Source organism: Lagopus muta, chromosome 6 (genome assembly GCF_023343835.1).
Source record: "Lagopus muta isolate bLagMut1 chromosome 6, bLagMut1 primary, whole genome shotgun sequence".
In the NCBI taxonomy this organism is placed as follows: Eukaryota; Metazoa; Chordata; class Aves; order Galliformes; family Phasianidae; genus Lagopus; species Lagopus muta.
In genome coordinates this window covers 44,502,852-44,530,592 of record NC_064438.1, presented here as the reverse complement: position 1 = coordinate 44,530,592, position 27,741 = coordinate 44,502,852, and the positions used below count along the sequence as shown (strand labels likewise).

Below are 27,741 nucleotides of genomic sequence, written 5' to 3'. Positions count from 1 at the left end.
CTGTGCCTATTTTTTTCTTCTTCGAGGTTGAAAAGTATGCATTACCAGAACATCATCAGCTGCCTGCAATTAAATTAAGTAAAAGAACATCAGACAATTTTGAAATCCTTTTCAAAGAAACAACTCTCCCCGCAAAAAAAAATTAAGTGACCAAAATACCTGTAACCTCTTGTCAGTATCCCAAGAAACTAATTAGGTCTAAGCTTTTGATTAAGTAAGCTGACAAGCACCTTTCGCCTCTTCCATAAGATTCAATTTGCCTTGGAAATTTCTAATTTCTCTTTCAGTGTGTCACATGTGATTCATCCAAATACAAAGCAAAAAATGGAGAAAAAAATATCAGGTACTTTTAGACTAATGAATAATATATGTTATTATTCCAGTCATATTATGAACTAGCTAAATACCAGTTTATCAAACACACCTTCCAAGTTACCGCAAAAAATAAACTCAAGGATGATCTTGTATAAAAAGCAGTACAAACTGACAGAAAAGTGGTCTAAATGATGATCCCCATTCTACTTAATTATCATCTGAATCTAAATATGTGCAGAAATGGATTTAGAAAACTCTGACTTTCCTTGGAAATGCTAAACATAAGAGTCCAGCTAGCTGCAGTGGAATGGTTTTCATGTAAGCTTGCCCATATGAAAAACCCTGGTGACTCTCAGCATAGACAGATCTCGGAAAAAATGCCTTGCAGTTTATCCACTACTATTTTTGATGTTAGGAGAAAACTTATCTTGTTATTAGAACCCCTCTCTTCATTTGTGGGCAGACAGTCCAGCTGCACTAGCTAGGTATCAGTAATATAAAACAGTTTATACTGCTGTGAATCCATAGTGTGAATAATAAAGAAAACAGCTGAACTGAAAGAGCTCCTATGTATACGCAGGTGCGTATCTCAGGCTGGTGCGATAAGAGTACATATTAAAAGATCTTATTTTCAATAAAAGGTCAAATTTTGCCATCAAACATATACATATGAATAACTTCAATAAGGAAAATAAAGCCAAAGGCTGTATCATAAGTAGATTTGTCTGTATGCAGAAGAACGTTTCAAAAATGAAAATTTCAGCATCAAGAGAGAAAAAAAACCCTGTATCTGAATTAGCATTTATTCACACTATTCCTAATATACATACAAATAAAAAAGACACACGTGCAACAGGTAACTGTTGTGTTTATAGATTTTAACAGTTTTCCATATCTGAAAATAGCAGTAGTGAAGTTGCATGTATTAACAGTATCAGAGCCAGGAATAAAACAGGAGAAATGCACAAAGGGAATGATAGAAAGAATAACATTTAAAGATAATGGGGAAATGGTTGCACTCAGCAACTCAACATAGGTATTTATGCTAGGGATAAAAAGAAAGTAAAGAGAAGACTGCGAGAATGGAGAAAAAGAAGAACCATAGATGTGCAAAGGAATAGGCCTTTCCAAATAGACCTTTTCAAACATATTTGGTAGAGTGTATACGCACACACAATCCTTATTGTTACCTAACAATAACATTAAAAAAGAAAATGTGCTCAGCTTCAAATCACATGAGATGAACCTTTAGGCTATGTCTGTCCTGAGATTTCACCAAAGCTTACAGTGTGACTTAAGAAAAGTAACAAAAGTTGCTAGTGTGTCTGAACAAGAAATGGCTCAGGAGACATTTTCCCCAGTCTTGCTATTAACATATTTAAAGATGTCTTTCTTATGGTCCTTGACCTCCCTCACCAGATTTAATTCCAAGTGGGCCTTAGCCTTCCTTGTCACATCCTTGCATGCCTTGACAATGTTCCTATATTATTCCCAAGTGCTCAGACCCTTCTCCCACATTCCATGAAGAACATTCATATTTGTTCTTCCATTTGAGTTTTTTTATGTGCTCTTTGCTCATCCATGCAGCTCTCCTGACACTTTGCTGGATTTCTCCAGGATGCACAAATCTTGAGCTTGGATGTGGTACTTGAATGTCAACCAACTCTCTTGGGCCCCCTTACCTTCCAGTGCCTTACCTACCCAATGGGATGCCTCCAAGTAGGTGTTCAAATAAGTCAAAGCGGGCTCTCCTAAGTCCAGGGCTGCAATCCTTCTTATTGTCTTGTTTCTTCCATGTAAGATCCTGAACTCCGCTATATTATGGTCACTGCATCCAAGGCTGCCCCCAACCTTCATATTCCCAATTAATCCTTCCTTGCTTCTAAGAATAATGTCCAGAAACACATCTCCCCTCATTGGTTCCTCCAACAATGTACTTCTCAGTGACAAAAAAGTAGCTTAAATAATAACAAGATGCTTTTTTGAATTAGGCCCTAAGACAATCCTGTTGAGCAGAGAAGGCCAATATCTAGAATCAAAAGACAATTTCATACTAGACTACTCCTAGAACGACATAATTTTAAGTTCATCTTCAAAATAGCAACAATAGACTCCAATCAATTGCACTCCTACCTGTTACATCACCTAGAAACTTTTTGTTGCTTGGTATTCAGCGCTTCACCGTGTTGTCATGGAGAACAGTATTTTTCCTCTTGTGTTTTTTTTCCTTTCAGAATCAAAATGCTTCCTTTATTCTTCACACGACTGAATAATATTTAGTTGAGAACAAGTTTCAGCTAGATCCTTAACACTGTAATGCAGCACATCTGTAACCTGCAGTAGCAACAATCAACGGGTATTATCTTGCCTAGTTCACAGCTAAGTACAGTATGTCTGTTGTTTCAAGAGGCACTGGGAAACGGGTTTGCTGGTTCACAATTACAATGCTTTTTAGATCAAAATGTACTCTGCAATTTCTTCTCTTTTAGCAGTTGACTCAGTTTTCCAACAAACAGTTATTTAATACTTTTGCTTCATAGGAAAATAAATGAGAAAATACCAGTGGAAGTTCCACAACAAACAAAAGGTGTGAACTCCTTTGACAGTTATGTTTACTTTTTATTAGATCCAAAGGTTTATTTTCTGCCCATTTTGCATCACATATGCTTCGGGTAGCTGTAATTCTTATTTATTTTTAATACAGTAAGAATTTAAGAGATGTGTTAAAACATTACACACTTACAAAAATATATTCTAGCAAAAAAATTGCTTCTGGTTTTGTCCAGAGGAAAGTTTTGAAGACACTCTAAAAAAAAAAAAAAAAAAGGAAAAGTTGAGGGAAAAAGTAGTTCCTCCTTCTGTATTCAAACCAGCCATGAAGCACGAGGAACTTTTTTCTGAATTGCTTAAGATGCAAGAAGGCATCTTTAAATTTGGGCATTATATGAGAACTACTGAATCACAGCCTGAACCTCTGATTGATCACCTGAGGCGAGCAGTGAGTCAGCCACAGGAGCACAGGTGAAGGCAATTCACCTGTGCTGCAGGAAGGGGTGGAGCCTGGCTGCACCTCTCCTACTCATCTAAGAGCTGACCACCAGTGGGAATGGATATCTTCTAGGGATCCCTCCTTTGGGGTTTTACAGCAAGCCCAGGACATGGGTAAGCATTCTATCTATTCTCTTTTTGTTATAATCTGCTCTGCCAAACTCTCTTGTTTATTTCATAATTATAACATCTTTATATTCATTGACTATACAGGCAGAAAAACAGATCTAGTCTAAGAGCTTTTGAATTAGATGAAGATGACTCAGTTATTTAAATCCAAATCTGGAAACACGCTTAGGTTGTATGACACCAAACATCAGCATACTAACGTATTAAGTACCAGCCCAAGAAATGGGAACAAGTGATGTAATGGTATGCCAAAGGATACTAGGGAAAATACCATCCCTCTTCCTTGAGTTCTATAGTCCATCTCTATTCTAAATGCGGGTGTTGAAAAACTGTCAACAGTGATAGCAACCGGGGTAAGTAAAACTAATTCCCTTTTTACCTAACCCATCATAACTACTGGCTGAATCAAGAGTGTACAGAATAAGGCAACCCTCTTGCTTGCTATCTTTCTTTATCAAAGGCTTTGTTATTGGAAAGATAACAAGTGGTGAACTCTACACCGCACTAAGTAGAAATCAATAAACTCCATTTACTCACATTTCAAGCACTTATTCACATTTTCAAGCACACTACTATTCTCTGGCTGCACAGTCATCCAGAAAGGATGGACAGTCAGCTAGAAGGGTGGACTACAAATTGTTTTCCTATTCTGGGCTAAACTCAGTGGAATTATATGCTCTGAGCACACCATTAAATTACTGCCGTAGGGAAACCTCAAGTTTGCAAATGGCACTGATACTGACCTGAACATAGGCAATACTCATTATTGGTGCATGCCAGAACCCTGATGTAAATTTTAATACTGCTCTCTTTTATTCGGCTCTGTGGATCACAAGACTGTGGGGAAGCTAAGGCTGAAAGGACCTTTGAATGTCTTAAGTCCAACCTCCTGCTTAAAGCATGTTGAGCTGTGAAATGAGACCAGATGCTAAGTGCTTATGCAGCCACATCTCAAGAAATCTCAAAGAATGGAAGCTGCACAACTTTCCAGCCAACCTGGGACAATGCTTGGTTCTCTTCACGTTGAAAATCCTTTGCATTACATTTCATTTGAACCTTTCTTGTTTCAACTTATGCATGAACTCAGTCTGTTATGTACTTAATCTTCCTGAGCTCTCTCCAGCATCTCAGATCTACAAAACATGTCCAATAATAGTTCTCTCTCTCTGGGGAGAGAAGAGGTGCTGTAAGAACAAATTACTTAACGTTATTCATTTTATTAGATCTATTAAGTGAAGCTTATGCATGAGAATGTTGCAGACCACCTAAAAAGCAATGGTACTTTAATGTAATGTATACCTTATTGAGCTTTCTGGCCAGAAAAACATCTGCTGACCAGTTCTGTAGACGATACCTGATTCGTGGAGTAACAAGGTGAGGGACAAAAATAGTAGGATGAGATCAATAGTTCATGCAAGTAGAACCTGTGACTTAGGTTGTAAATTTAGAACAAAAGAAATGGTTTCATCCTGCTTGCCCTTAAGATTCAACGTTGAGTTTAACTATGTTAATGTTGAGTGTGGTCCAACATATGCATGGAACAGGTAGTAACTAAAAGTTAAAACTTGTTTCTGATCATAAAAGCAATATTTCTTTTCAGTAGTATTATTTTACACTTTTTTTAAGGCTATCCATCCTCCACAATAACATCAGTTCAAAAGCAGAAGTTACTTTTTTTCTTTTGGTTGAAGAACATTCAAAGTTTCTGACTTCAGCACAACTTATTAGCAATGTGATTAAATGCTCTTCTGAATTAGGACCATAACTTGATTATGTACTGCATGAGATCAAGCTGGCAGTTAATTTTAAAATATTTCCTTAAAAACATCCACAGATGTAGAATTACATAATTAAGCTATTTTAGATCATTTAATGAGGTTGCAAAAACCTACTAATAGTAATGTACCACTTGGAAGCTTGTACTGTTGGACTTGTGGTTACTAAAGCAGCCTGCCTTAGTAGACAGTAGGACAGGAAAAAAAAAAGAAGTCCTTGTAATAAAAGCAGAACTTTCTAAATATTTTATTTAACAGAAATTTTGCTCTAATATGTAAACAAAAACACAAAAGGATACGGTATACTATACAGGCTTTGTTAGCATTCACTTGAGATGACTTCTATTGTCTCTCCATTCAAACACTGGAAACACTTAAGTGTTCACATCAAACAAAACACAACTGTGTATTCTGTTGCTGCTTCAGTCACTCACCATACATTTGTGCACCAATGACAACAGGCACGCAACACGCACCAAGGATCTCTCAAAAGAGTTTCTTAGCCCTGAGGGGCAGGAGGAATATTTGTTTCTTTGCTCAGTAATTATGTTACAGTAACATGACTTGCTCTTGTAGTCTTGTCTTTCAGCATTCAAAATTCACAGTTCTTTCCAGAAGAAATTTGTATTTAACAAGTGTTCCAGGGCATAAAGTTTACATACAACTGTCCTGAATCATAAAATAATGCTAACCTCTGAATGCCAGAAAAAGAGAGGTTTGGTTCCTCCTCCAAAAGTAACAGAACATAATAAAAATGTTCTGCTTCAGCAGAGCACTGGTGCCTGCTAAAAAGAACACTGTTCTTTAGTGCCTCTACTCACACGTTGCATGCCTTTGTTTATTTTTATGTGTTTGTATGGTTGTATATAAACTTCTGCTTCCTATGCTACACACTATCCATGTAATCAACGTGAAGTGGCCTTGCTACTTTTCACAGAGGAAAGAATGCAGAACACGGTATAGAGAAGAAAAGGAACAAAATATTTCAGCTTTCGTTTTTCATTAAAGTGCCTATTTGCTGGTAGAAACAATATTATATTTGATTTCTGGTCAACTACACTCATAACATACCAATTCAGTAACATTACTTTATTACTGCATGAACAGAACCATACCAGTGTTCTTTTATATGAGATTGGAAGGGTAAGGACACTGCCCAAAAGAGGAATGAGAGGTAAGTCAACACTAGGGGGAGCTGAAAGTGCAGAGGGAGAGCCGCACAAACAGCATCGCATCAACAAATTTCATACAATATCCTGAGTTGGAAAGGACCCACAAGGATCATCAAGTCCAACTCTTGGCCCACACAGCATCACCCAAAATTCAAACCCTACATCTGGGATGTTTTTGAACTTAAAATGGAATGGAGATGGGAGCCTCCATGGAAATGTGCAAATAAGGGATCAGAGATACGTGAAATTAGTTGTCTTGAAAACTGGTGGGGGAGAGCATCCAGAAAGTGTAGTGTTTCCTCACGATTTCCATTAAAAATACCTGGTTCTACTGCTCTTGATACAAGAGATACAAGCTACAAAAAGAGCCTCAAGTTTATAACAGCTTATGTTCTCTGGATAGAAAAACACCATGAAATTATGAAATCTAAAAATGAAAAATTATGAAATCTTATTACTACCTCTGTTACTCAGCTGTAGCATACTGTAACTGAGAGCAAGATGCAGTGATGCATGCAGAAACAAAATATACAATGCTGCTGCTGCTGATAGATCTTGTGTGCGTGAATGGTAGCTGAACTAGAAAATGAATTTAAAAGCTTCCAAGAGGTGCACTTAGAATCATAGAATGGTGCACATGATATAGTGTTTAAAGAACAATCTTGGATTCTTTAAATTCGGGTTTCTGAAGGACTGGTTCCTTCACAGCAGGTTTCAGCCACAAGTAAAGAACACAGCGTTGCTGCTGTCCAGGGCATTAAGTGATATGCAGCAACCTGCATGACAGATTTGGCCATGACCAGCATTTGATGACAGTCAGTAGAATCTACTTGTTGCGAAAGGGAGATTTGAACACTCTATATTAATAGCACGTAATGAGTAAGTTGCAATTCATGGAAGAGCAAGGAGAGGACAAGAGTCCTAAAATATTCAGCATTCAGTACCAGACCCTAGGAGAAAGAATCAGTTGGCTTTTTGAAACCATGTTCTCAATAAACAAATGATAGCAGTATACTCGGTACCCTAATTTTTACTTTCTAAACTTCTTTCTTCTGCCACATGTAATCACTAAGAAATGAATAATGGGAAGGCCCAGTTATACTACATGTCCTGTTGCTTTTTGCACGATGAGACAGATTCAAGCCTGCAGAATTACAAATGAGACAAGTGAAATATCCTACAAAGTCTTCCAATGTCATGTTTGCAGTAGAAGGGTCTTTCAATGAAAGCAATGCGCAAAAGCCTAAGGCAAAGAAAAAATAAACAACATAGGCAAAACATACAGAAAAACAATTAAATAAATTAAAAAACAAGTTGGTCATGTTGCTACGATGTTAGCTGGGCCTTCACCAAAATGTACTCAGAACCGCTTTTGGGACAAACTTTCAGATAGCACTGAATATGAAGGACGCTTGCTTTAGAAAAGATACACCTGAATTAATTCAATCTTCAGTACTCAAGGCATATGGTGTGCCAATCTCCTCCAAGAATACATGCAGTCTACATGGCAGTCTCAACTTTAAGTGGCTAATGTTACAGAGAAGTTACTCGCATCATAAACAGCCAGCATGATATACATTACAGAGAACTAAGCTTCTAATGGTGAATGCTCAGTGCTGTTCAAAACATGTATTTGACAATTGAAAAAAAAAGAATAAATCACGGATATCCCCATTTGTGAAGGGGTGAATATTATTTTAAACTTACAGACATAATAGCTATAGCATAATATTTGGTATCTCATTTGAATGGTCTGTAATTTTATAATTAAATATTTTCAAGAAGGAGTTATTTCAAATGCAGTGTTCAATCTAAGAAACAATTTAAAGAGTATCTTGGGTATATATAATTGCCTAGTGTTTAGTATTCTGTGGTTACATTTGCTTCCATTATTTCAGCATTACATTTCAGTCTAATCCATGCAATTTTATTATATTTTTGTAAGCATTCTGGAGTATTTTTAGTCAAACTCCATTAATAAGGCTTGAGACAGAAATAGATCAGAATCACCAAATTTGGGGCTAAAATAGGACTACTACATAACTTGATCAACTAAGCCTAAATAAATGATCCAGAACGTCTTCACCAGTAGCTACCCATCCCTGGAGAAGCCAGAAATTCAGCACCTCCCCTGTTTCTCTTGCAGGTTCCCCAGGCAATTTCACCTTCAAGAAAGAGGTAGCTAGCTTTTACCTGAGCTGCTCTCCAGTAACAAGGCAAATCTGTATTAAAATCTGCCAGAGGTCCCAGAGAGGCTGGATGCACCAGGCATGCTCAAAGTACTCCTCACACATCTCAGTTTCTAAATAGAAAAGCTAAATGTCTTAGTTTCAAGCTGGGATGGATCCTTCAATTCCCAGACTAGAGCTCTCATGTCACTGGTCACTAGTTCAAAACAGCATCACCTCTCCCTAAAATAGGGGAGACAGACTGTAACTATCCCAAAGACAAACCTAAAGTTGATTAATTGAATATAATAGTTTTGCACCTTCACACATTTACTAAGAAGTCAGTACAAAATGAGTGAAAAAAGTGTTGCAAGCAGAACAAATAGCTCCACAGCTACCAACCTGCTCCACCAGAGCTACTTCTTTTCAACATGAGTCTTCTCACAGAGATGTTTGCTCTTTGCACCTTCTCCCTCGCCCCCTTCAGTATCTCCTTATATTTAGTGAGAAACATTCTCAAGTGAGGGGAACTCATCTTTCATACTTGAGGTACTTGTCAAAACAAGCAAATATTTTGTGTTCAGAAACCCACACCAACTTCACTGGGAGTTCTGCAGTTATGATTTGATTTTAAAGATCTTCAGCATTCCAGAGAGAAAACATGATAGTTTGAAAACACAGCAATGTTTTCTAACTTCTCTCCTACTCTTCAAGTGTCAAGGTGTCCAGGTACATAAGGATGCACTTCATGAGACCATTTCAATCATCTAACTGTACCTGAGATCCCTCACTCCACCAAAGATTTCACTGACAATGTTTCACATTTAATATTTACATCTGTAAATATTTAAGTCCTTAAAATCCCTCTGATACATTCTCCCTCTTCTGTTCAAGGGAATTTTCCTTAATGATCTTTATGAGAACAGAATCAAGTTGCTTTTAATATCATATCTAGTTAATTTGCTGACAGAGAAACAATCTCTATGGACAAGGTTGCAACCCACACTACAACACCGTTTTGCTTTATTAAGGTGCCAATGTCAGTTGTGTACCTTTGGAAGCACAGAAATAGGTCAACAATTTAATTTGTGAGGGACACACAGTGCTTTTGGACCACACACAACACTTGTTACTGTTATCTGCCACTTTTCCCACAGGTCAAGGACAGCAAATAGCCTGAAACAGAGATTTACACTTTCTATTTTACCACCTGAAGCCATCTACTATGATTCAAAGTACTTCTATGCAAAAGGTACAAGATTGCCTGGAAGTAATTCATTTTCATCATCTCCCTCTCTGAGAGGGAAACCTACCAAGTAATGGCTACTTTTCTTTCCACCAGCCAACTTAGTTTCACCACGATCTTTCCAAGACATATAACCCATGAATTTTAAACTGGTTGTAAAAGCCCAAGGAAACCAAGTTTAGCATCTTCTGTCCATACTGATTTAAACATTGTACTTGAACAGCCACAAAAGTAGTCTTGAAACATCCTTTATTTTTGCTCTCCTCCTTCCTCCTACTTATCTATAGCCTCTCTAAGCATTTTGATGACACGGGGATATTTCAGTATTTTAACTATGAAGTTGAGCATGTCGATGTTTTCATTATGTAATTAAGGAAATAAATATACACCTGGCTGCAAAGCCTATTTTTTTAATGACTTAATATCAGAACAGAGATTGACTGTTTAAAATGATGAATAAGCTTTGGCAGACTACTATACAGCCCTGCTGTGAGAGAAAAATGGTTACACAACAAATTAGTCCAAAATTAAGAGGAAACAATTTTTTCTCACTTATAAGATGCATTGATAACATAAATTAAGAATAATGTTTCTGAGAATGTCAAAATGAATTATATTTCTCAGTGAAATTAAGGTTTTAATGCTTTGCGTTTATTCTGAATTACACGGTGTTCTTTAAATCCAAGACTTCCAGACTTCTGCAAATAACCTGGGGCTTGCTAGTACAAATCTGTCAACAAATCCCTCTTCATCTCTCCAAAGGCTGCATTTTTAAAGGTCATTAGATGGTCAGCTCAGACACTCAGAAGCTCACGCTCACAGAAAAACATAAAATCTCCATCCCATTTTAGGCAGCAGTTCTTAATAGCGTATCCTCCATGAACTAAAGCAGAGAATCTTCAGGCAGGTTATATCTGCTCGGGATCTGATGGAATGTCAAGATGAAAAAAATGCAGCTGAGACAGCTAACGTGCATACTGATGAAACAGCCATATAAGCAGTAAAAACAGTATTTTCCTAGATAATGAAGCTAGAGTTTGCCATACCAGTTTTATGCCATTGGCAATCTGCAGGCAACACTTACTTTCATGAAGCACTGTCTTTTGACCATTTATTCACAGCATCACTGGGAGGAGCTAGATAATGACTCTTCTGACTCCATCAGGCCAAATCTTACTGATTTGACCACTCTCTTACTACCACTAAGCCTTTTATCTGTATAAAGCATGACTCAAATTGCACCATGCTACCTTAGAAATGACTAAACAAAGGAGTAAATGAAAATCGCTAGAAACCTATTTAAGGAACCCACATGTATTCTGAAGAATGCTTCTTCCATGATTTGTCATTAAACATCAGCAGAGAGATCCTTGCTCTCCTAGAGGAAGAAGTCCAGTGTTGTATTTTCTACGTATGGAGAAGTCCTACCAACATTAACAGTGGCTTAGAAAGGTGCAATGGGGCTACATCACTAACCTATTTTGAAACAGAAAAACGATCAAAAAATCCCCTCAAAATCCTTGATTCATGGTACTTTGATGCTCTATTTTGCCTGAACAGACGCTGAAATATGAACAATCTTTACAGATTGACACTTAAGGCAGTCGAAATGCCTCAGCCCAAGAAAAGATCAATCACTTTAAAAATTAAACATGCAATGAAACTTGTGTATAAATGGTGTACTGGATCAGAATATTTGCTCAAGTGAGCCATGTGACGTCAAGAATTCACCATATGTATAGTTAGAAATCTGTCCCCCTAGCTACAGAGCAATCTTGGACACTGTAACAAACTACCAAGTTTTGACAATTTCATCCCAGAACAAAAACGAATCCCCACAGACTGCTGCTCAACTCCATTTCACAGTCTCAGTTTCCAAAATGGACAAGAGATGCCAATCGAATGAAAAATTAATCCAAATGCCAGAAGTAAATAAATAAACATCTCTAAATCCAAACATACATTTAGAAGATTAACGTTGAGAGATAGGACTATTTCTGTAATATTGAAGTGCAATCATGCACGTATGGGTCATTTCCCTTTAGCGGCGATGTCACTGCAGCCTGTCCTCAACGCTGTGTGGGAGGTTTACACTAATCAGCTTTTTGTGAAGTTTAAATTCTAGTGTCACACCAATAGCTGTTACACAATATCAAGAAATACGAGCTGGGCTGATTTATAAAAGCCAGTCTGGTCCTACTTTCAAGCATTAAAATCACAAACATTTTTCCCATATGCAATAAGTGTAATGTTTTAGAGAAGAAAAATAAATGCAATGCTGGCACTATGATCTAGAGAACTAGAGCTATTTTACATTTAATTTTTGGCAAGCCCAGAGAAAAAGAAAGGGGGGAGGGAAGGAAGATTTTGAACATTTTATCTTCACTAAATATTTCACAGTTGTATGATTGTTTTTCCCCTCACAATTTTAATTCTGTTCCAATCTTTCTGTGTCACTGAACGAACTTGTTTTGTTTTGATTTTTCCTCCCAGAGGGAAATTTCATTCAAAGAAAATCAAATGATCTCTTTTTTTTTCCCCCTCACAAATACAGACCATACAGTTCACCACCCAGTAAAGCCAAATTTCTACTCTTGGTTTCTGTTACTTTGAAGTGGCAAAGCTGCCTGGCACTCATAGCAGCATCTGCAGGAATACCCATGGAATTTAAGCCTTTTTAATTCTGTGAGTGTCTTTCAGTAAAGAAAGTTTTCTAAAGCAAACAGAGAAAAACAGGATGGAAGATGGAAGGAGAGAAGAAAGAGTCAAACTCGTGTCCAGTCCAAGCACACATCAGACTTCAGGGAGAATCAAAACATGGGTGTAATTCTGGCTAATCTCATAATTGCAAGAGGCTTTTATCCATGGCTGTTAAATAATAAGATCTAAGTTGCCTCTCCAAGATTAAGTGTATAAAGTCACCATGCAGCTAAAATAGCAAGTCAGTGAAAGGCTTGCTACACTGCTTACGTAAAGAACAGAAAGATAATTTTTTTGTCATTACCCTAATAAAAGAATTACTTTTGATTCTTTAACACACAAACATATTTACTAGCAGTTTGGGGTCAGGTCTGTAGGCCTTCCAGAATCATGGGACATCACACCCTACTACAATCTGAGCAAAGTGAGATGTCACAAGACAACACCTTCGTGCAAACAGGCACACAGCCAGTGGTGTCAGTCAGCCCTTTCTCATCCCACAGTTTCGATACAGGAGGGTCCTTGTCTCTTCCACAAGATGTGCTCAGCTGGACGACGTGGCTGGAAATTGTTTTGAGGAGGATGGAACTCACCCATAGAACCCAGTTGGGACCCTGTCAAGAAATGTCTGGTAGATGTGCAATCTCTATTCCCCAGAGCTGCTCAGCTCTAATAGTCTGACTGGGTGTCAGCAATGTGACAAGAGCAGAACACTTTGCATCAGTTATTGGACAGAAGAGATGGATTCTCTTCATAGTTGTGACTATGTTGGTTTTTCTTTTGAAGTACATAATAATGCATCACGATTCCCATACTATCTACAATTTCATTCCAAAATACCAGTACCACTAACAACATTTGTACAGAATTCAACCCTGCTGAGGCAAGGAAGAAAAACAAACAAACAAAAAAAAACCATTAAATTTTGAAAGTGCTCAACAAAACCAAAACATTTTGCAAATAATTTAATGCTGTCTACAAAATCCAACCAATTTCAAAAGCCACTAAGCTTGTAGAAATATAATACTTAATACAATATTTAAAATCCAGAAAAGCAACTGTCAGGTTTATTTATTTATTTATTTAATATCTCTTCTACACGTGCAAATGGGTCTTCTACATTCATCTATAGGTGCCAACTGGTGAAGCAGTTTAGTAAGTAAAGAGAATTTCACAAGTATTTAGCAGAGACTTAATACTCTTAGACCAGTCTGCATTTTGCTTCAAAACAAACAAAAAAACCCCCCAGCCAACTGAAGTCCAAAGTGCAAAATGCATATCTCAATTGTGTCACAGTTATAAATACTCCTTTCAGCATCAACAACCTGTGCTAATTGTGCAAACTCCAGGACCACATGAAAAATAACATCATTTCTAGCACATCAGAAAGTCAAATTTTGACTTGGTGGGAACCAACTGAGCCCTGTGCAGCAGGTAACATTCAATCAAGTTGACTAACTTGTCTTTACCAGCCTGTTGTCATGCAGAGAAAGCAACACAGCTCCAACCTTTAATTACCTAAGCAGTACTTAATAAACTTAGTTGCCCTGAATATCCACAGATTAAGGCAGTTCTGGAGATGATCCCAGATAGTCTTTCCAACTAAGGGCTCTCCCATCAGGTGCTGTTACACTGGTCAACCACGTAACTAAGTAAACACACAGAGATTAAAAAATATATATAATCAATCAACATCAAACCTGAATCACTTCTTCAACACTCAAATGTCAGTTTCAGCCCATACATAAATCCTCAAGACAAAATCCAAAGTGAAATATTAAAAAACATTTGAGTGAGGCTATAGCACAGATCTGCTCACACACAAGAGAACAACGCTGAACGCTTCCTTCCTTTCCTTCCTTTTTCTGCCTGGAAGCAACAGAGGTGTTCATTTCATTCCTAGCATGGCAAAGGTGTGCTGATATTTAATGCAGTTTCTCTCACACTGGAGTCTCAGCCTGTTTTCCTTCCACTTAACAATCTTTAAGTATCACCATCATTCAACACAGTAAAGCAGTTCTAGGCACATCACTGTTCTCTTTATGCAGGCAACGAGTCTTGGTACTCCATTTATTCAGACTTGGTAAAAACATCTCTGTTGTGAAGAATTATGTTTCTCATGAAAAGAAAAAAAAGCATGAAATTGAAGAGCCAAGTTACTACAAGCTGATCAGGGAGGAGGGCAGAGAGATGACTAAGGTAGCAGCAGAAGTTCCTTGCTCAATGAACGTACTGTGGCTACAGTTCAATGGAAAATAATGCAGCTTAGCTACTGAACCTTCCCGCAGACTTTGGGCAACTCACATTGCCTTTTCCCCTTCTCTATGACCACTTTCACTGCACGCTCTTTGAGACTGCCACTGCATCTCTCAAGAACAGGCAACACCATAGTTTATAGGGACCCTCCTGTTCTTCCTCCACCCTCAAGTAGTAAAGCCTCTGCATGTGAATAAAATAGAACTTATTAGTATCATAACTCTGACTTGCTTCCAGTACAACCAATCCAGGCTGGCTGATCTCCAGAGAGCACCTTGATACTCATGGCTAATGAGAACAGATTCAAAAAAGGAAAGAATTATAATATTCCATATAGTTTCTTTCACATAGTAATTTGTGAGGGACAGTATAAAGATAGAAAGAAAAGGCAAATGGATACTGGAAACTCATCTAAACGTTTCAATACAGGTAAAGGAAGGAGATAAAAGCTAGCAGGAACAGGAAAGAGGATGGCATGTGAAAAGCCAAAGAAGGTGAAAAAAAGACCTATAACTTCAGGTAACACTAGCCAAAGATCCTGTAGGAGGCTTTAAAGAGGTATGACATAACCAGGCAAAGAATGCATCTCTTAGGAAGGGGTGGAATCTGTTTAAATAGAGGAGATTCTCACCAAATAATTATGATGTTCAAAGAACTAAACCAGAAACACTTTCACACAATTCAGCAACAAATCTGCAGGACAATCTCAGCTGCTATAAATTGTCATGGCTGTAAGGATATAGTGGAGGTAAGACGGTGTGCATCATGCTCCCAGCTGCCTTAATGCACAAATGCCTCTCTTCAGAAGTCTACGTTTTGGACTAGAAAGTCAAAATTCAAAGCAAATGCTGATTCACAACAAATTTTTAAAAATATATCTATTTTTTCCCATTTCTGCCTTTCTGAGCTTCTAAAACATAGTTTCATCCATTTTAACTGCACTATTCCCAAAGTTGAGGAGATTTCACCACCTGTGAACCTTTAGATCCTACTATTCTGAAGATCCACTCACACTACCCTCAAGTGACTAGAGAGAACGTCACCAGCTTTCAGCAATCCCTGATAACAGTCCAAAAAGCAAGTATGAGAGCAAACTGAAAAGGCAGGCTAAAACATCTTGCATGCTGGAAGGGTGTAGGCATATTAGCCAATGTCCCCTTCATGGGAGAATTAAGACTCGCTTAAGACTGTTAATCTGGCACCTGCCATTAACTTACTGTTGTGGGAAGAAAAAAAAACAAAACAAACTGAACAAGCAGATGGACACACAGCCTGCCTTCTACCCTGAAGTGCCTGCCCTGCTGCACTTCAACTTATCAGCAGAGTCCCAGCAGGAATGAATTTGACTCACACTTTCTAAGACTAATAAATTTTCTACTATAATGTCTTCAATGTCTGTCAGCTTAAAAGAATAAAGGAAACCATCACTCTTTATTGCCTGAGGGTTTTACCTTTCAGTAGAACAGGAGTGATGCCAGATTAATTGTCAGTGGGTTCCTGGAATATTTTCAGCCTGCTAAGGCGGATAACCACATCTATTAATGAATACAGTGACAGAAATGTACAAGAAAATTATGTAAGTTCAGAAAAAATAATTCAATTCTGAGAGTTCTTGTCAAAATAGAACAAAGCTTAAAATTAATTTACTGTAATGAAATTGCACACTGTGTCAAAGTATATTTTTAAATCAGTACTTCTGACCCAACACTGAGATTCAGAGACAGAGTTGAGGCTCAAGAGTGCCTGGTTTTGGTGAAGCTTTTTACATCACTTTATATCTAGATAGTTTCATTGATACAGGCTATGAAGATGCTCTTCCTTGATACCCAACTGAAGCTAAAAATGAGAAAAAGAATATAAACTGAATGTTTCCAGCTTTATGGGCCAAATGAAAGGCATAGAACATAGCCTTTCTGCAAATTAAGCTCTTTGGAGTCTCCCATTGCTTTTCTTTTTGGACTCCTTCCCCAACCAAAACCAAACTTCACAGTGTGCTTTCATTTCTCTTACTCCTTTTACCATTTCATCTACTTATCAGTTCCCAAAGCCAGACTCTGTCCAATTACTATCAGGATACTCATGGCTCATTACCCAAAAATTCAGCATCTCCCATTCTTGTTTTTCATCCTTTCACCCATCCTCCAACTTCAGTCTCCTTGGAATAATCTTAGTCTTCCTACCACCCAACTCTAAATCTCAAGTTTCTCCATCCCTCTTTCAGCTTCTGGTGACTATCTGCTACCTCCAGCTGCTTTTTCACAACCTAATTCCCTGCACTCCTGTGCCTGCCCAGTTTCACACGAACCCTCCACACAGTGTGGTCCAAGCTACAGATGGATGAGACACTGAGAAAACAGAGATGGAACACTGCAGAGAGCAGAGATGCCACAGCCCACTGGAGTAAATATAGACATTACAGACATTATAGTTAGTCTCAAGAGTATATCAGAAGAATTTGAAGCTGATGTTTTTGACAGCTTTTGTCCAAAATTATGTCTGCATCACTGGCATAATAATTGCTTCTCTCCTACTACATTTTCTAAAATGCATAAGGATTTTTAGGGGGGAAGAATGGGAGCTGCTTGTTTGTTCTTATACAAGAAAGCTTATACAAGCTGCATTATCTGATATACTGGATTACTCTAGTCTTCATAAAAAGGCTGTAGAAAATTTTATCAAGTTGGCCACACAAAACAGACAGACTTCTCTTAAATATTCTATTGAACTACCATTCTATCTGAAGCGCTCACCCTACTGGCTTTAAATATTTTAAGTTTGCCAAAATTGCAAACAACTTAAGCAAGCTCTTGCAATGGGACACATCAAGCAGCCCGAAATCAGCTACAATCACAGCCAACAGTGCATTGTTAGCGCCCACTTACAATTTTCAATGAAAAAATGCTGCCTTCTTTCTCTTCAGTCACTTTTAAAAATTATGCTGTACTTTAACGCTTACCAAACAATCCAGATCCTCATAAAGGCTCTGCCCTAGGTCAATCCCAAGAGTAGGGATTAATGCTCACAAAGGCTGATTTACAATGCCTTTTCAACTTGCTTCATCCAACACTAGTGAGGTATGGTAATAATTATGCATGATACAAAGTAAGGTAGCAGCTTTTTCTTTTTCAGCTGCAGTACATTGCAAGACAACCTAGACAATAAAGTGAAAAGGAAGGAGTGAAAATGAAAATGTCAGGTCATGTTGAATTTACCAATTTAGACTGTTCATGAAACCAAGGGGTACAATGAAATCATTACTACCACCACCTTAGCAATGGGGTTTTAAGGCGCTGATCCCCATTACAAAATTTAACAAAATTTGATCTAGGGAAGATCAGGAGCACATTCTATAAATTTTTAGTATAAATTTTTAGTATTTATAATAAATTTTTAGTATTAGTATACATTTTTATTAATATTTCTAAATGTTAGCATAGTGTTTAAAAAAAAAACACAAAACATAGCACAAAATGAGACGTTCCATCAGCAACCACAGTACATTTAGATTAGCACTTAATATCCACTGTTTATTATTATACATTAAGGTGCCTATTAGAATTAAAAAATACATTATATAGATAGATAGATCCTGTGTATGATGCACTTCATTTTTACAATGAAGTGGATGGAAAACAAGCTTTTTTTTTATATGCATCCTATAGCATTTTGATTATGAATGTACAAAAAATAGCTTTTTCTATCATTTTGGAAAACTACTTGGAGCCCTTTCTCCCCTAGTCAGCAAGAGCACTATTCATTGATTTTTTCAGATAAAGTAACAGGCTCCTGTATTCTCCATGGTATCTTAGCAAAAATGCCAAAAACATCTACAATTTCTCTACAGTGCATCATATTCTACAGGAGTCCCCAAGGTCTGAATAACTAGCAGTGTGAAATATACACAGACTTAATGAATTTTGATCCTGACTCTGAACTAAAGTTACACACAGGCTGCTGGAAAACACAATTTCACCATAGATGACCGATTCTTTTCCTCTTGCAGCAAGGACATAAAGGCTCACTACAATGTGCCTTTTAATTCTGAAGTAAAAAAGACAGCCTGATTCAGAAACTCCAACCTCTCTGCCTTCCTCCCAGCCTGCAGTTCATCCTTTCCCACTGGTTACGAGAGGAGTAGGCTGGAACCAAATCCCCAGCCACTTGAAATCAATGTAGTTCATGAACTGCCTATGGCTGACAGACCTCTGGATAAGAAAGCCCACAGATGCTGCCAATTTCAAGACAATTTCACTGACCAGCGACAGAAGACTGTAATAGAAATATATTTTGATACATTTCTAATTCATAACAAGTCACTAATCTTTGTAATATATACAAAGATAGAGATTGCTTGAAAATATTCACAATGGAAAGCAGTCAAGATGAATTACTTTAATAGCCTAACATCATCCAGTGGAGTCACATGGTTAGAAACGCCCTAACACCAAATCACCCCTATCTGTAGCCAATCAAAACGTTACTCAGAGTTCTGGAAGATAAGGAGATCATGGGAACATTCTGAAACAAGAGGTGAGCCACAGTAGCAGATAAGCTACATAAGTCAGACTTGCTGGGCAGATGGCACTGCAAGCTAGTGAGCTGACGGCAGATGGAACTGAGAGTCTGGATACAGCAAAAAAACCTGGTTGAAAACTAATGAGCTCTATTAAGATGCTAAAGACAACAACTCTCCCTTTCTGTTGACCTGTCTTTAAGCCAGGATTAGATGAGCCCCTCCTTCAGCACAAATTTACTCACCAAAAGTTTTCAAAACCATAAAGAAAAGCCTCCCTCAATGAAAGAGATCCACAACAGTCACTTGAAGTTACTCAACACAAAATGAGCAGAAGATGCATAATTCAAAACTCATAGAATCTCATGAAATTTTGGAGGCCCAGAGCATTCTACATCCTACCCATAAGCCTCTAGTCTGGCTCCAGGATAACATTGAGAGCTGTATCAGAGAATCACAGGGGTTAGAAGGGACCTCCCTCTGGAGATCACCTAGTACAACCTCCCTGCTACAGCAGGCTCCCTACAGTAGGTTGTGCAGGAAAGCATCCAGATGGGTCTCTTGAATATCTCCAGAGAAAGACTCCATCATCTCCCTGGGCAGCCAGATCCAGCAAACAGAGTAAAGATGTTTTTTCTCATGTTCGTATGGAGCTTCCTGTGCTCCTGTCCATGCCCACTGCCCCTCTCCTGTCACTGGGCACCAGTGACTGTGTTTTTTCCACAGCAGGGGAGCTTCCAGGAAATGGAATTTCAAGACAGGATCTTTAATGGAAGCCAGCTACACGACACACCAACTTGGGTCTTAGTTCAGACTAAACTGTGGTTGGCCAGGTGCTCACAAATGCTCTGTCTCCTTCCTGCAAGTTGCCTACCGTTCCTTTGCTGCTGCTACAGGATCCATAAGTTCTTATGACAGCAAAATATCTACCACCAATAAAACTGTGCAGCACTTTTTAAGATATTCACCAATATCAGTCACTCTAACTTCCAAATGTCAGAAAAACCTTTCTCCCCCAGTTCTGCTTTATTAGCAAATAAATTGCTCCCTTCTCTCCATCCACTTTCTTTCTTGACACACACACACACACACATACTCTCATCTATGTATTTTCCTTTCCTTTGTTAGAGCCTCAGGATTCATACTTAGAGAAACATTGCCAAGACTTCAAAGGTTTTTTTTTTTATTCTGATACAATGGTCCCAGAAGCATTAATAATGTTTTCAGAAGAACACAATACAAAATGATCTACTCCTGTAAATGAGACAATCTCATACAGCACATGCTATCTGAGCTTCTAGCAGATAGCAGCTTCCAAAGACTTCTAACTGCAAGAAGCTTACAGAGTTTTTCTCCCAACACATATTCAACGAAGGATAAGTGCCCTGTCATGAACTGAAAGACTTTCATGGTCTTATAAACTTCTATAGCCGCAACTTCTGACAACTGGGGAATTTTTTTTATTTGCACGTAAGCAAGAGAAGAGGATGAAGTGGTAAATAAATTAACTTTGTTGAGAGCCTTTATGAAAAGAGAAGTAAAGCTGCAGACTTGCGTGGGAAGCTAATAAAAAGGGAGCAGAGTAACTGCAGTGCAATGACACAAAAGATTAACAAGCTCTCAAGCAAGGACTTGCATTCCTCGAGGTATGAAGTCCTTTCATCCTAAACACACAGGGAAATATTCACATAAGGAAATTGCTGCGTACCATATACACAACCATGCATCTGCTGGGCCCCTAAAGCTTAAAGGAAATACGGAGCTGACATAGATAAGAATAAGCACTTCCCATAAGAGAGCCTATTCAGAGCACTATATTCATACAACATAAATGTTTATTAACTATCTGTCTTAAAATTAAAGAAAAAAAAAAAACAAACACAAAGTTCAGACAGTCAGAAATTTTGACAACCCGTTCCTGAGAGCTTCATTAAATTGAGAAGGTCAGTTTTCTGGGTAAGTGCATGAAACGTTGCAGCTGAAAACCCACATTTTCTCACCAATTTTCGATGTGATCTTGACTGAGTCTCTTAGCCTTTCCCATGACTGCTTTCCCCAGTTGTAGTAACAGGGTTACACAAACTATATTCTAAAGGAAACGAGCTTGTTGCTTGCTCACTTTTGATAGGAGCCTTCTTCTCATTACAGTGGAAATCCCAATCTCTGGCTACGATATAGGAACAACAACAACAACAACAACAAATTCCGCAAAAGTTACAACTACAAACTTGGATCCTTACAATATCATCCAACAAACATCAGTTTCAAATATTTTCAGATGCTTACATCTTACTTTTAGCAATTCTTGAAGCATCCAGATCCGCACATCAGTGGGGGAAGATATAAGCAGATAAGATTTACATTGCTGCAGAATAACAGGAAGTGACTAAAAATGCCACAATTTCAGTTCTGTGACATGCTTGATCTGTAAATCTGTGTTCTAACTGAAGAAACACCTATTAAAAAGAAAGATTAATTCCAATGCTATGCCAAAAATCACAGGCTTAACACAAGTTTTCTTAAAACTTTAGCACTCTGAGGCACATTTGGGTCTCTCAGATTCCATCCACCCAACTCTTGTGGTTAAAGAAAAAAGTGCACCTCAACAACCTGAATTTCATAAAGCGAATGAAATGTTCCAGCTGTATTTATTTAATCCAGTTATTCTTAAAGTATTCTTACAGTTTTGGGGCATGAAGGGAGCTGAATCACTGGACAGTGCTTTGGGCAACTTGATCTAGCAGAAGCTGGCTCATGGCAGGTAGGTTGGAACTAGATGATCTTTAAGGTCCCTTCAACCCAATGCATCCTTTGATTCTATGTTTTCTTTTCAGTATCTGGAGAAGTCATCACTGCTAACAACATTTCAATATATGTACATAAGCATATTTTTTCCATTAGCAGTTTTACTGTATCACTGTAAAGTTCTCCTTTACTGTAAGTAGAAATTCCCACCAAAAATGTTGAGGGGTGTCTCACTGATCCAACTTTGACAATTTTATGGTCTTTGTTGGTTTGCCTTTGAGTGTTCACACATGATCACACTGACACGTCTACATACGCAGAAGAAAAAGAAAGAGGAATCAGAAAGAACTGTATTCTTGATAACCAGTCAGAAAGTAATGACATCTTCCCAGAAGGTTATTTGTTTATTCTTTCTCACCTGTGAACAACTTTTAAAGATAATTCAAAAGTATAATAAGGTTACAGGTACAAACAGCAGCAAACTAAGTTCTTAACAGAGATGCTTGTAGACATCAAGAAAATACAGTGAAAGGTTTTGGATCCACATACTTTGAGCAGTGTTCCCCCACTCTTCTCATAATGCATAAGCACAGTAGCAATCCTCAATCTATACAGTAGAGGCCCTAGTATTATAACAAACATGTAATTGAAAGGGGAAGTGCTGCTCTAAAATCCTCAGTGCCAGAGGTTCACAGTATCCCTGAACTCATGCTGTCACTCTTTGCAAGAAAGTACAGTCTCTGCTGTCACTCCCTACTTGATGACAGAATCATATTGCAATAAATAAATAAATAAAGCTGAACTTTAAATTAATTTGGCTAGTGCCACTGGCAAAATGTCTCATCTCCCACTCACCATAAACCACTGAAAGGCAAGGAGAGAGAGAAAGGAAATATACACTGGAAAGACAGATGGGAAGATGACAGTGTTGTGGGCTAATACAGATATTAAAATGTGTCATCTATCCCTGCTCTCAATCAGTTATTCTCCGTCCAGAACAGATATCTTGAAGTAAAAGCGGTTCCAGGGTTTCCATATTACTTACCTCATCACACCCCTCCATAAAGTGTGAATTTCCACTCTGAATACACAGTTTATCACTAAACCAGCAAAACATGATTCATTTTATAACGGCAACAAGTTCAAACTACTGTGCTCAGAGGATATCTCAAACAGTACACATTTAACCCAGTTTCAAGAAGAGCACAACTCTCATTACCACTGTAATATGCACTGCTCAGTTAGGCAGGAAAAATGAAGAAAGAAAAATTCAGGAACTGTCAACACAAGTCTCATAATGACCCCAAACGTACTTACATCTGAATATTAATTTTGCACAGCACAATACATCTCAAGAGCTTACAGTACATCATAAAGTTTCCTTTTCTTACCTGGATCTGTACAGTTCTTTCCTTCCTGCGTCCCATTAGATAATGCCATCAATATTCTATTCCTCCACGTCCCTGATGAAACATGTGTGTCTGCAATACTTGATTGTTGGCCTGTATGAAATAGAAAGAGGTTATATCCACTGTCACTGAGTTTTTCTTCTATCATCTTAACAGGACTTCATGCTCCCATTAGCCAGGATCACGGGCAGATCATCAATATCAGTAAGTGAACACAGCAAAATGACAGTGTACCTCTGGCACATGTCAACACAAGTATGCCTGGTGCTCCCTGGTGCTATCAAGGGTAAACTAGCTATGAAGGTGGAGTACCTAAGCTGTCAGCACATTCTGGCTATCGGAGTACCTGGCTGTGACCCATAACAGCAAAGTAATTCTGCAGCAAGCAAAAGTTGAAACCGCTATCTGTGAAACTCAACACTTCCATACCCTATACATGGAACCAGCCCAGCTATGCTGACATGAATAATGATCACATTTTCATTTAATCAGCTGCATTTGCAGATGCCACATCACTGATTTATCAAAAACATAAATGCATGTTTCCAAGTTCCAGATATATTTCTGCTTAATCCAAACCAAGGGACTGGTCTTTTTAGCATAGGGTGTACTTGGTAATATCAATCTCTGCAAAATTTGTTGAGGAAAATGAAAAATAGCATAGTAAAACCCCACAAGAATTAAGAAAAACAAAACTTCTTTAGAAATCAGAGGAGATTTAGTCTGAACTCATATTCCAGAAACAGTCTCTTACTGAACTTACTGAATACAGTTTGTAAGGTGCACTTATGGTGTACACGATCATAACAGCCAAGGGAAGAAGAGATTCTCTTAAGTAAACTGCTTCCATTTCAACCATATCTATTTCAAATAATATAATAACAAAAAAAACTCTCATACTTGATCTTAAAATTTATACTAGAATGCTCAAGGTTTGCTACAGTAACTCTTGCTAGAAAAGCTTTCTAGCTTGGAAAGTTAGTTTGGGTAAAACATTTGCTAAAATAGTCTGCTGCCACAACTATAAGAAATTCAGAGAACAGATGGTCAGTGTTTATGGATATAATATACTGTAAATTAGGGGGCTGAAAAAAATTCTACCTGATGGAGCATACCAACAAAAATCAGGTTATCGGGGATTTAGCTGATAACCAAGGAGATTAAAAACTTTCATTAGTCACGGCATTCTTCACGCAAGACCAAAAAACATCTGGAAACCCTTTATCTGCAACAAAAACCTCAAACTATGTAAACACAAGTATACCCCAACCAAGCTGCCTTCACAAACCAGTCCATTTATGAAAAAATCTAGCTACTGCAAGAAAAAAAGAAGTCATAGGCACAACAGATAAACAGCACTAAACAAGGGGGGCTATGCTGTGAAACCACGATTTTAAAAAATGTTGGAAGTTCTAAGACAAGCTATATGCTAATACAGCTGATATATACAGCACTAAGCTGTTGCATCTAGAACGGCAACAAGCCACCCACATACCTCAGACATCACAGGTGACAGTGTGAGCACAAGGGCCTCAGAAAGTAAGAAAAGTTCCACAGGATTTTTTGCTTCCTAAAGCACACATTTCAACTTCAACTTTAAGCGGATGACCTATTCTAATTACAGTAGAGATAGGATCTGCACTTCGTTTGATTTTGTTCTTAAATCCTCAGGAAACGTTAGCTGTCCTACCTAGGAGCCTGTATGCAATACCCAGTAACCTTCGGTTTCCTATCTGGGTGGATGCGAGGCAGAGTGGAAGGAGATTGCCTCCAGCTGTACATTCACAGCCCCAAACGTGCCAGTGGGCAGAAAAACAAAAAAGACAGCAACAAAAGAAACAAACAAACAGAAAAACACCGGGAACAACGCAATCGATTATCAGTTTACCAATATGTCACTCGTATAAAGGATGCAACGCACTCCCTAAAATACGAGGCCGGCACCGTTCCTTGCCTATCATACAGAACGTTCTGTCAATCCCAGACCGTCACTTAGGGGAGAAGATGGAGAGAAGCAGCCGTTGCAGCTGATGGATGGAGGTGTACAGCCACAGGTTACCAACGAGAGGCGGCCCGGAGCTGCCCGGGGACCAGAGGCGGCCGGAGCGGCGGCAGCTCGGCGCGGCGGGCAGGGGGCGGTCCCCGCTCGGTGCCGACCCGAAGCCCCGCGCCCCGCCGAGCCAGCACTGCTCCAGCACTCACCCCGCCTGGAGAGCAGGCTGGACATGCACCAGACGAAGAAGAGGATGGCGCAGATGAAGCCCAGCTGCTGCAGCAGCATCTCCCGCCGCTTGCGAACTTTCCTCAGCAGCGGCAGCATGGTCTTCGGGCGCGCGAGCGGCGCTCCGTCCAGCTCCATGGGCGGCGCGGGGCCGGCCGGCGGCTCGCTGCGTGCGGGGCTCAGTCCCGCCGCCTCTCCGCGGACGGCTCCATGGCGGGCGGGCGGCAGCGCGGTGCGAAGCCGGTGCCCGGAGAAGCAGGGCGGCAGGCGGAGGCGGGCGGGAAGGCGGCCCGGCGGGGGGGCGAGGCGGCGCTCTCAGGGGCCGGGCTGAGTCCCGCTGCCCGCGCGCACCATGGCCGGCGGCGGAGGAAGCGGAGCGGCAGGCGCCCCGCAGCCGGCTGCGAGTCAGCGCCCAGCAACGGCGGCAGCGCTCGTGCCCGCCCGGCCAAGTTTCAAGCGGAGTCCTTTCCTCGCTCCGTCCCTCCTTCCTTCCACCCCTCGGCACCGGCGGGGCGCAGCAAACGCCGCCTCGGGACTGGCCGCCCCCTGGGCTCTCGCAGCGGCGCCGAACAGCCGCTCAACCGCAGCAGACTACCGCTCCCTCGAGCGCCCGGCCCAGCCCGCCCCTCCCCGGCAACTTTCTGGGCGCTCCGCGGACGCCCATGGCAACGCGCAACAGCGCCTGGCTTCCCCAGGGAGGGGCGGGGCATCGGCTGGCCAAATTAATCCTTTCCCCGGGGCGGGGAGCGGCTGCTGTGAGCGCCGTGCGAACCGCGGGCGCGCGGCGGGGTGGGGGTCGCGCCGCCTGACTGAGGCTGTTGGAGCTGAGGGGGCAGCGGCACGCGTGTCACGCGGGGTCTCTGGCCTCATAGTTCGCAACATGGAACGTTTCGTGTCTGCCGTTATTTCTATTGATGTCACAACTGAAATACTAATAAAAATATCCTGCCAAAACGAATCTTCACGCGTAGAATATCGTTCATGCTCTGCGTTTCCCCTTCCTCCTGCAAGTGCGCATGGTGGTCTTTCGTTTTTGCTTACAAAGTATTTGTGCAGCAGTGGGTTGGGACACGGCGCTGCACCACAGACCCGCTGCGTGCTGACTCCAGGCTCGTGCCCCCGTGCCGCGGTGCAGTGGGGCTGCTCGGGCTGGACGGTCAGAGAAGCGGCTGTGTGAGCCTCGTTGCTCGCTTGCGTGCACGTAGCTGCAGAACTGTTCAAGCTGAGAGGGCGCCCAGGCTCTGGTGGTCCTTACACTTTCTGATTTAGCCTGAAGCGTGTTAGAAGAGTGGCACTGAGACACACAATGGTCTTTCATTCCCTTGAATGCTGCTGAGGGAGCAGAAGTAACAGCAGACTGTCATGAGGAAGGTGGAAGACTGTATTACAAGTCAGCTCATGTCTGTTATTTTTCTCCATGCCTATGCAGGACATCTCCCAGTTGAACCCAGAATAAGGAAATCCACTCCTGACCAGCACAAAGTACAGTTTAATTAGGCAGCAGAGCTGCAGGAATCTAAATAAAGGTCCTTCTAACACCTAATTCTGTAATAGCTATTCTCACTTAGGTATCCTTGTCTCATAATGTAACTCAACTGAAGCCTTCTAGCTCAGGACAATTATAGCATACATTTGTTCATTGAAGACCTGTATGCTCCACTCTCAGTGTTTAGTTGATGTCCCAGCAGGGACAGCACTGCATGGTTAGATGCCACTGCAGCCCCTAACAGCTGTCCTGAGCCCTAATTCTTCATGTGGCTTTTTATCATGTCTTTACACAAGCTTCCCCTTCAGCTTGAAATGGTAATGTAGACACCAATCTGCCATCCGCTTGCTCAGTGGTTAATAAGAGCTGAAGTGCTGACATGAGTGTAGTTTTCTGCATAAAGATTATATCCAGCAATAGGAAGGTTGTGACAACTGGAAGGCACTGCAGAGATTCAATGTTTTCTCAGTAGCCACTTGTCATAAGCTCATTATATGCTTCACTGATAAGGCAGAGCAGAGCAGTAGGCTTTGGATAGGCTGTTCTGGTAGTTACGTC

General features: G+C 39.9%; 1 protein-coding gene across 2 annotated transcripts in view; it reads right to left on the bottom strand.

Moving 5' to 3' along the window:
* Positions 1 to 25,957, bottom strand: part of SLC24A4 (solute carrier family 24 member 4) — an 85,001-nt gene extending 59,044 nt beyond the window's left edge. For both annotated transcript variants that reach the window (XM_048948123.1, XM_048948124.1), the window contains exons 1-2: positions 25,679 to 25,957; positions 23,459 to 23,569 (exon numbers count right to left, since the gene is read on the bottom strand). In XM_048948123.1, coding sequence (XP_048804080.1) covers positions 23,459 to 23,569; positions 25,679 to 25,835 — 268 coding nt within the window. In that variant the 5' untranslated portion in view covers positions 25,836 to 25,957. The remainder of the gene's footprint in view (positions 1 to 23,458; positions 23,570 to 25,678) is intronic.
* Positions 25,958 to 27,741: the final 1,784 nt, after the last annotated feature.